This window comes from Diabrotica undecimpunctata, chromosome 6 (genome assembly GCF_040954645.1).
Source record: "Diabrotica undecimpunctata isolate CICGRU chromosome 6, icDiaUnde3, whole genome shotgun sequence".
Classification (NCBI taxonomy): domain Eukaryota; kingdom Metazoa; phylum Arthropoda; class Insecta; order Coleoptera; family Chrysomelidae; genus Diabrotica; species Diabrotica undecimpunctata.
Genome location: NC_092808.1, coordinates 135,809,228 through 135,820,229, shown reverse-complemented (window position 1 = coordinate 135,820,229; position 11,002 = coordinate 135,809,228). Strand labels below are relative to the sequence as shown.

Here is an 11,002-nt window from a genome sequence, read left to right as displayed (position 1 = left end):
TCTTTCGAGAGTTTCTTGTTCTCTTTATTTTTTATTAATAGAAAAACTGTAGTTCTGCTTATGTTAAACTGTTTTGCTGCCTCTGATAGTGCCGAGTTATCTTTTTTGGTTACAATTCTTGCTTTAATATATTGTTAAGTCGTTTCCTTATTCCTTAATAATAATAAAAATAATAACAACAACCCTATTTTGCGTAAAAAACTATCATTTATATACTCTTTATAAAATGCAGGAATTCAAAATAATATCAAAATTTAGACCTTAATAATTATTACAATTTATGAGTTAACATATTGTAATCAATTGTTTGTTGTTTGTTTGTTTATTTTATTATTTGTCTGTCATAATAAATTTATGAACCAGCTGTACATTCAGTGGAAAAGGATGGAGGAGTAAAATTAAACTTACCAATGAAAATAATATGTTAAAGAGTGCACTAGTAGTAAAATAAATTAATAATACTAGACATTTCCATTACTAGATTTGAATCTAACTGAATAAAGACTTAAATATGTCAGATTCGTATGTCTATGACGCACAAGCTTAAAACTTATTATGTGTTTGTCTTCTTCTTCTTCACGTGCCATCTCCGCGACGGAGGTTGGCAATCATCATGGCTATTCTGCTCTTAGATGCTGCTGCTCTGAATAGTTCAATTGATGTGCATCCGTACCATTCCCTGAAGTTACGCAACCATGAGATTCTTCTTCTTCCTACACTTCTCTTGCCCTGGATTTTCCCTTGTATAATCAATTGAAATAGGTTGTATCTATCATTACGCATAACATGCCCCAGGTATTGCAGCTTTTGTGTCTTGATGGTTTCCAATACTTCCATTCTTTTGTTGATTATTCTCATGACTTCGTTGTTTGGTAAATGTCGGTCCATGATATCTTCAGGATTCTTCTATACACCCACATTTCAAATGCTTCCAACTTTTTAGCAGTCGACGCGTTAAGTGTCTATGTCATGCTTCTATCCCATAAAGCAGAGTCGAGAAAATATAACACCTTGCCAGCGTAACTCTCAAGTCCAATTTTAGTTCTCTTGCACAAAGTACCTTTCTCATTTTATTGAAGTTTGTACGTGCTTTCTCTATTCGAACTTTGATTTCTTTAGAGTAATCGTTTGTGTGATTAATTATTGTGCCAAGATAGTGGTAGTTTTCAACTTGTTCTAAAGCACTACCGTTAATTGTCAGGCTTTCACCATTATTTTGGGTTTTTGATATCCTTTATAAATGATAATTATAATGATAAATTTGGTTTTCTTGATGTGTTTGTAATAACAAGTAAATTGTATGAATATTTTATAAATAAAAAAAGTTACCTATTCGAACTCTCCAAGCACAGGAACTTCTCCAATAGGAATAAAGAATGGGCTGAAAATAAAAAACCTCTACTTAAAATCATATACATTATGATTCTCATCAATTTTTCACAATTTTGATTAGGAATTTTTGAAAACGATTTCCGCATTGGAAATCGAAACGTCTAAATAATACAAAATTTTGTCTACATATACAATAGTCATATAATTATAATTAGACCGGGAAGAATCCGTGAAAAAACGACTACATTTGGATGTGAAAGATGGCATTTTGATTTTTGCAGAAAAGTTGTGTGGTAACTTCAGTAATAATAATGACTTATCCTCCCCCTCAAATAGGTCGGGAACATTAATAAAAAAAACTAAAATATTTATAAATTACCAAATACATCGATTTTTTTTTACTTTTTTTGCTTATAACTTAAAAAAAATGCCAAAAAAATTAGTACGAAGAATGAATTTCAAAGTTCAAAATCGCTCAAAATTTCAAAAATAATGAAGAAAATTGCTTTCAATGAAGCAATTTTCTTCATTATTTTTATAATCCGATGTAACTCGAATAAAGACACCTAAAAAACGCATTACCAAATCCCAAAGATGTTTTAATTTTATTATAAATAAATATATTTATTGATACTTCCGTCATCAGAAACGAAAATGCCACTGAACTGACACTAAAAACCATACGAACAAGCTAAATTTTGCTGAGAATGTTAATTTTAAGACCCAAAAAAAGATGCAAATAAGTTTACCACTTTTGCCCCAGGGCTTTTGTATATGTAAATGCTTATGTAAATGCCTCCAAGAAGATGTTTTTGGGTGTATTTTATAGCAGAAGTTTGGTTCTTTTGAAAAATGTACTAGTGTATTAAAAAAAAAAAAAGTTTTAAAGGTTTTAGATCGTTTGTTATGTGTAAGCATATTTCAAATGCATCTCATTTGTTGCCAAAACTCAAAACTAAACTTTCAGATTATGGATTTTGAAGGTTAGGCTCTAGCGATCGAAACTTCATAGCAGCCAGTCAGTGAAAGGGACAGATTGTATTGATATCATGAGAATCATAAAAAATGGAAAAAATCGCGCCACGTTTGTTTATTTAACACCTTTATAAAATTTGAGTTTATTTGCGGCAAATTACAAAAATTGCATACGACAGCTGAACTGTTTACCTTTAAAACGCATCTTGATTTTTATCGATAGGACACTTAAATCAAAAGATATCGAATTTTTACCGTCGAACTGATAAAAAATGTTATTGAACATTGATTGAAGTTCTAATAAACATCTTTGTTTAAAATTATGTCAGCTACATTTTTCATTTAAAACATTTTTTCTATTCGGAAAAAGATTCCCGATTCTTGGGAAATCGATTATATTGCGTTTTTACTCCTCTACGGTGGTTTTAGGGGGAACCCCGGGGGTGAAAATGGTAAACTTTTTAAAATCTTTTTTGAGGTCTAAAAATTAATATTCTCGCAAAATTCAGCTTGTTCGTGTGATTTTTAGAGGTCGGTGGAATTTTTGTCTCTGGCCACTGGATTATACTCCTACCCCCCGGATCACCGTAAAACCAAACCCTCTTGTAGGGGAAGAAAACGGAAAAAATCAATTTATCTACAATCAGTGCGTCGCATCGTAGAAAAAAATATTTCAAATATTTACAGATCGTTGTAATGTGACAGTTGAAATTCAGCGTTTTTTAGGCATATTTCAAATGCCTCTCATTTCTTTTCAAAAATCAAAACCGACATTTCACGCCCTAGATTTTGAAGATTGGGCTTTATCAATGGAAATTCCATAGTGGCAGGTTAATGGAAAACTGATAAATTCTATTGATCTCATTAGAATCGTAAAAAATGGAAAAATCCCGCAACTTTTATTTATTTAACACTTTTATAGACACTGACTTTAATTGAGACAAAATGCAAAAATTGTATAAGAAAGCTGCACTCTTCACCTTAAAAACGCTTTTTGATTTTTGCCGATAAGTCACTCTTATCTAAATATATCAAATTTTTACTGTCGAATTGGAACATAACTTTTAATATTGTAAATAGTTAGATAAATAAAATTTCATTGTGTTTTGCATTTACCTAACCGTATTTATTTATCATTCAACAACATCTTGTCATTCTCATCCAATCGTAGAAAAACATAGTCTTCAATTCGCATATAATTTTCATCTCCCACTCGTATGATAAGCTGCACTCGTCTGCTGCTGGCGCTATATATTTTCATATATTATTCTAATATGAAGTTAAAAGAAATTAATTAATTTCTTAACAATAATCATTAAACAATGGCTTGGCGAACAGGGCTTGACATTAGTCTTTTTGACCCCATGAGATTTTGTTTTAAATTCAAATTTTTAATTCTTTATACTTTTTGTATAAAAAAATATTGTTACAGGTTAACGTAGTACAAAAATACATAATGAGACTAAGACATGTCCTTTCTCTATATGATCGTCGACAGTATATAGAATAAAAAGGACAGGATATAAATTTCCACAATCACTGACCTCTGATAAGGTATCGCAGTACAGAGCCAAATTTTTAATTTTTTCATTAAAAAGAGATGACTTTTTCAATTACAGCGCAAAGCCTCTACTAATTTTGGTTATAACTAAAATGATAAAAATCTAATTTTTCGTAATATTCAATATCTTAAAAAAATATAAAATAATTCCCAATACTTAATGTGTATTTTATTCATTCAAGTAAATTGTATTTAATTTTATTGTATAGAAAAACATCAAGGTATAATATCATTGATATCAGTGTATGTTAAGCTATAAAAATCTTAATTGAAGTGCTAATGAACAATTAAAAAAATATTATAATATAGAAAACAAGACATAATGGAATATTTGAATGAACGTACCTTGATTAACACAGACGCCATGGTTCACTATTTATTTATGAAATCATTTAAAATAATTATGTTATCACTTTACGTATATACAAAGAATAAATAAGAAAATTCAAAATAAAAATAGGAGATAACCTCAATAAACCACTTCGCCTGGTTCGACGCAACACTACTAACAGATCTGCGGTGGGTTTGCAACTGCGGGTAGTCTATATTTGCAAATACGCACTCTTTCATCATTTCGCTTTATGCTAAATATACAAGTTCTCCTCTTTTGTATTGTTAAAAGAAACGGGTTTCTTTTCAATTCCAACCTTTCAGGTGTTTTTTGCACTGTACTGGTCACTTGTGATTATTTCATGCGAATAAATTTCGTACACACGTGTTTCTATTGATTTTTTCTACGAGGGTGATAAGAATATTATAAAAATAATTGTTTCGGTGATTAAATTATGACTTGAGAAAGTGTTTCTTCGCCTATTTAAATTCGTCTAGCTTGATCTTTTTATACAACTTGTGATTTACGTAATTTTTTCAATTCAATGAGTAATACCTTATTTATCTTCACAGAATATGTGAAGGTAAATTAATAAATAATCATACGTAAACGGATTCTTTGAAGATTGCGACGGGAAAATGTAAGCTACGTTAAATAAAACATCACCGACTTCAAACTTTGTTAGAATCAGCCGCCACAGACACTGAGAAGTCGAAACATGATTCTGATAAAGATAAAATTTCCAGTCATCAGTTAGCAAATTGTTCTTCCAACCAAATTGTCGACAAAGATGAAGAATATTTGGATTCCTAGTCGGACTATGATGAAACAGATTGCATTCAGGAGCCTCTAGAAGCTTATACTCAGACGAAGAAATCAATATCGCCTATTTCGAGCGATCAATTAGAAATACTCTAAGTTTTATTTAATTTTTTACATCCAATTCTCGAGAAAAGGCTCGACGATCTTTTTTAATAAGAAGTATATCCGAATAGCACGCCCATCTCTTTCGGTAATCTTTCAAGTACGACCAGTTTTAACTTTTGTTTCAACATAACCCTTTTTGTAAATTGTGAAATTGTATTTCTCACAGTTCCTTAAGAAATATTTAAATTTTGAGCAATTTTATGTCCAGAAAGTCCTTTTTTATGGCCCGCAACAATGGAATTTCGTAAATCATTAGATAAACACTTTCCGCGAATCATTTTGACAAGCAACTAAATTAAATCAACTTCAAACTAACTTCATAAATTATTTGTTCAACATGCAATTGAAAATATAATTTCCAGAAAAAATTATACAAGAGATTTTATCGGATAAATAAATATTTATCACTGAACTGATTGTGTGATGGTCCAATTAATTTGCGCCAGACATACTTTTTTATTTTATAATAATTATTTGTAGTTACTTAAAGGATTATATATTGTGGATAAATTGGCAAAACCACAAGATATCAAATAACTTTAATCGAAACCGTTAAATTTAGAATAAATAGTTGGAAAAATTATAATTCAGAAAATTAAAATTATTCATAATATATGACTGGGCTTCTAAATAGTTCATAATTTTATATTTTTTATTGGTAACTCCGCCATGTTTATAAAAATCGCTTTTAATGTCCGTCCCTGTAGCGCAGCGGATAGCGCGTTGGACTTCTAATCCAAAGGTCGTGGGTTCGATCCCCACCAGGGATGAAAAGATGGTCAACTTTTTGGTTTAAAATTTGGTTTGTATGAGCTTATAAAATTAATTTTTTTATTTACTAATCCTTTAATAAATAAATTATTTATTCTTATAAAATATGGTTTATTCAAAAAGGTGATGTAGAACACAAAGTCCGTAAAGTGTAAAATAAATTCAATATTTTCCAGAAAAAGTGAAACACGTTGATTTCTAATTTTAATTCTATACAATTCACAAAAAATTATTGTACATGGTGATACACTAGTGTAATACCGCCATCGTCATTATTTGAAATAACACACTACCATTTAATAAACCAATTTATATAAAAAAAATTGTACATCAAATAAATGTCTAACCTTACTTTAATTCATAAATCTGTCAGATAATTAAAATTTTTATTTATTTTAACATTACACACTTTAATTTACATTGTAGATGTCAAATATGTGTAATTTTTGTGCATTAGTTTTAGTTTCTATTAATTGTTATGTATAACTGTTTCACTTTTAACATCTTGACAAACATCCTCATTTAGGTAAGTAAGTATAAAAATAAAGAAAAGCTAATTGATCATACGTAATACTTTGTCTATCAACTGTTTACCCAATTATTTTCCTCCTTTGTATATATATATATATATATATATATATATATATATATATATATATATATATATATATATATATATATATATATATATATATATATATATATATTATATATTAAGTATACGTCTATACGCGTTCTATACCTATGCAAAAAAATAAAAACGATTTTAAAAGTTTTCTTTGAAGAGAGATAATCTAATCAAACAGGTTTCCTTTGAAATGTGCCAACTTGCAAGCGATTTTTTATCCTTATTGTGCAAACTGGTTAACTTACAATTTCTTCTGACTGAAGGTATATGCAAATTATATTTACTCGATTTTGCACGTGGTTTGTCCATTTGCGCAAATAATATAATAAGGGGTAAGACTATTCGTGTTTAGATAGTTTTTCTAAAATCATTTCATAACATTCTACGGTTATAAAATTTATTTAAATTAAATATTATAAAGAATCACTCAATAAAATATAAAAATCGCACCACTTATCACAACAACGAACTGATAAATAATTTATTCACCCAATCACTTGCCGAAAGAAGATTGAAGAGAGTATGGTCAGAAGACCTACCGCAATAATACTCACGTTAATTTACTTACAGATCATTTTATTTATTGCTCTGTGTATAGAGTAGATTGTAAACATGCAATGTTTTCTTAATAAATAAAGGAGTATTTGTGTTTAATGAAAATGTATTCTTTATTAAGCTCGTTTGTAGTGGAACATCAATAAATCCATTTGCTTTTATATTTGTTTTATTGTTCCTCGCAGGAAAAATTTCCCTCCCTTTCAAACTCTTGCTTTCAAACCTTGCTTTCGTCATTTGCATGACGATCGAAAGCTCAAATAATTTTGGCAATATATCTATTCCACTTTTTATATATCTGTGCAAAAAAAGTATATAGGTAAAAATCTGCATTTTCTGGAAGTCCTCCATTGTTGAACTAAGGCTGAACGTTGTTTGTTGTATAAATTAAAATACCTCAATATCCAGGCAAAAATAACTAAAAAATTTCAGGTTTGAGCAGAATTGCCTGTTTTTTTTTTAATAGTTATTTATTATACAAGGGAAAAAGTATTAGATTTTAGTTCGATGTTGTATTGATCAAATCTAATACTTTTCACGTGTATAATATACAATTATTTGTTCTATGACGAATAGAATGACAATTTAATATTGAAATACAGTAACACCCCGAACTTAAGCGGTAGGTAGAACCTAGCTATAACCGCGTAAGTCGAATTCGCGTAAGTCGGAGTATAATTTCGTTTATGAGTATGCACATAAATTATTTTTAATTGGGACTGGAAGCTAAAAAATAGCAATTTACAAAACAATGTTTATTAAAATCTTAGGATATAGAAATATAAAATCGCCAATCGAAGTTATTCTTATGTAGAAGGCTTTATAAAATCTAACAAAGTAGTTTTACTACTATTTTTTTTCTCATTCTAAGAAATGCGTTCTTTCTTGTAGTCGCCATTTTCTAAAAATGTTTAATCCCTTTTCAATTAAACTGAGGTCTTCAGTCAAGTTCCAACCGTAATTTGATCCTCTGTTTGAACTAGACCTAAACAATCAAGCTCTTCAATGTCTTGCTTTTGGTGATGCATTTCTATGAGTTCATCAATTGTCAGCTACTGATTGTGGGAATCCAACAGTTCATGAATTTTATCACTATGTGATGTGATGTAGGGAAAACTATTATCCCGATGAAGATCTAGACTTCACAGAAGAACTGGAAAGAAGATACAGTGCAATAAAAAGAAGAAGGGGCAACATAGGTATTACCCACACCTTCTCTAAGTAGATCAGACAGTTGATCAAGGGTATTAACTCCAAAAAAGCTCCTGGACCGGACCATATTACGAATAGAGCTCTGAAGAATTTGCCAGCAAAGCAATAGTATAGGTACATAACAAATTGAAACAACAACATCCTAAGATTAAGGGATCATGTGCCCTTGTCGTCCATGGAACCAAGAGAATCCAAGTAGAAGTAGAGAAAGCGTAATAGTCGATAATTATTTAAGTAATATAAAAAACAACGACACTGAGACTGGAACTGTAGAAAAGAGTTTACGATTTATAAACAAAAGGATTGTTTTGAATGAACAATACAAGAAAATTTGTATAAACATTAACAAAAATCTGCGAAATGATCTTGAAAATAATTGTAAAGGCCTTTCATAAGAAAAGTGGCCTTTCTAACAGAAATTCCTTATTCTACCATGTTCGACATTTTGAAGAATGGTGTTAAAAAGATGGGATCCTGGAAAACCTGAATATCTTAATATCGTGACTGCTAAATGTTTAAGCAATTTTGTTTATGAGGAATACGAAAAAAATGTAATACCAACAATTGATATTATATACACCAAGCTTGTTGCGATGAGAAGAACCTGCCATAAAACCACTTTACCCAGACGGATGAAAAAACTTGGATTTAAATACAAAATCGTTGATAACCAGGGGCTATTATGGAAAGTAAGAGCATAGTACATTGGCGTTTAAATTATTTAGAAAAAATTTAAGAATATCGAGACCAAAAGCGAACAATTATTTAGACGAGATATATGATATGAAATGCATGATACCGCTAACAAAGGTTTCACTGATGGTTCACTTAGGTACCAGCTGAAAGGAGTACCTCCGAACAAAGGTTTTCGAATGATTATTGTGCACTGTGGATCTTCAAATGATAGGTTAGAAATGGGTTAAATTAAGGAAACAAAAAATAGAAAAATGTAGTGTAGATTATCATCGGAATATAAATTCTAATATATTCGAAGAGTGGTTTAAGAATACATTAGTTCCTAATATAACACCCAGCAGTGTGATAATTATGGACAATGCCAGCTATCACTCAAAACTTCTAAAAAAAATTCTGAACAGTTCGTCTTCAAAACACGAATTAAAAGATGATGATTTGTATTTTGAAGCGAACTATAATAAGAAACAATTACTTGAAGTGCTTCGTACTAAAACTTATGACAATAGGTATATACTGGACACGATTGCAACTGAACATGGCCATACTGTTTGAGGTTACCACCTTATTTTTGAATTTTCAATCCCATAGAACTTATTTAAGGGCAAGTAAAAAAACCAATTAGGAGGAAACATGTTTTTCCAAATTTTGACGACGCGAAAGTAATTGATTTAATTCAATAAAATTAATTATTAATATGTGCAGAAAACTGGAAGCATTTGAGATGTGGCTATATCGGAGAATGCTTAAGATCCCGTGGACTGACCGAGTCACAAATTGAAGAATGAATAAGAATCGAGAAGTACTGACCACCATCAAATCTCGAAAGTTACAGTTCTTCGGACATATTATGCGAAATGAATCCAGATATGCTCTCCTTCAAGTCATCCTGCAAGGAAAAATATTTGGAAAACGAGGTCCAGGAAGAAGAAGAACATCTTGGTTAAAGAACCTCAGAATCTGGTACAATACAACATCTGTGCAGCTTTTCTGCGCTGCTGCAGATAAGATAAAGATTGCCATGATGATCGCCAACATTCGTAACGGATAGGCACATCAAGAAGAAGAATTATTAATATAATTAATATTTTAATACAATATCAAACCACCTTTCAGCCATCAATTTTCTGTTTGTCTTGCATACTTTTCAACACACAAATCAACTTACCATCTTTATTCTTCACACCGAACCAGTAATTTATGTTCATGAACTTAAAAAATTTATTATATTTACCAGGTACCAAATGTTGTTTTTTGACATAGAGGGCCTTCCATGCTTAAGTTATAAGTTAAGTACTACATGACTTACATACTTACATTACAAAAACATTCTTATCATATTCAAATTTCATCTTAACAGCACATTCAAACATATCATTTACTATATCACTCCTCAACAATAAATTTTATAGAACCATCTTCGTACATATGTCTTTTTATCATTTCCTAGGTACCAAATGTTTTATAACATACATGGCCTGTTGTTAAAATCTTTAGTTAAGAACAAATAAATTTAGACACATGTATAGTTGGTTGCCTATCGATACCTACAAAACTTCACGTACTTCAGTCTACCTTACATTAATAATAATTTATAAACAAATTTTTTGAATGTTTTTCAACATAAATATAGGACAAATTCACATTACAGACTACAACATTGATGGTTGATACTGTTATATTATTGTAATTTTAACGTATTCAATTTTAAATACATTATAAGGATAATCAATAATATAATATTGAGTATTATGTATAATAATATGTGTTGTTCATTAAATATAAGATAATATTAGATACGCATTAAGTGAAAATTAATACTTAACTGAAGCATTTTCCTTATAACTTTCACACATTTGTTCTGGCTAATTGGCTTAGTTCCAGTGCCATAAAACAAAACACACACACACACACACACACACACACACACACACACACACACACACACACACACACACACACACACACACACACACACACACACACACACACACACACACAATTTTAAATAATGCTG

General features: G+C 30.2%; 1 protein-coding gene and 1 non-coding gene across 2 annotated transcripts in view; one reads left to right on the top strand and one right to left on the bottom strand.

The window, feature by feature from the left end:
* Positions 1 to 4,405, bottom strand: part of LOC140443954 (probable maleylacetoacetate isomerase 2) — a 22,189-nt gene extending 17,784 nt beyond the window's left edge. Inside the window, exons 1-2 of the mRNA XM_072535483.1 lie at positions 4,214 to 4,405; positions 1,330 to 1,381 (exon numbers count right to left, since the gene is read on the bottom strand). Coding sequence (XP_072391584.1) covers positions 1,330 to 1,381; positions 4,214 to 4,234 — 73 coding nt within the window. The 5' untranslated portion in view covers positions 4,235 to 4,405. The remainder of the gene's footprint in view (positions 1 to 1,329; positions 1,382 to 4,213) is intronic.
* Positions 4,406 to 5,823: 1,418 nt separating this feature from the next.
* TRNAR-UCU (transfer RNA arginine (anticodon UCU)) lies at positions 5,824 to 5,896 on the top strand. The gene has a single exon. It is a non-coding gene; the product is annotated as a tRNA-Arg (tRNA).
* Positions 5,897 to 11,002: the final 5,106 nt, after the last annotated feature.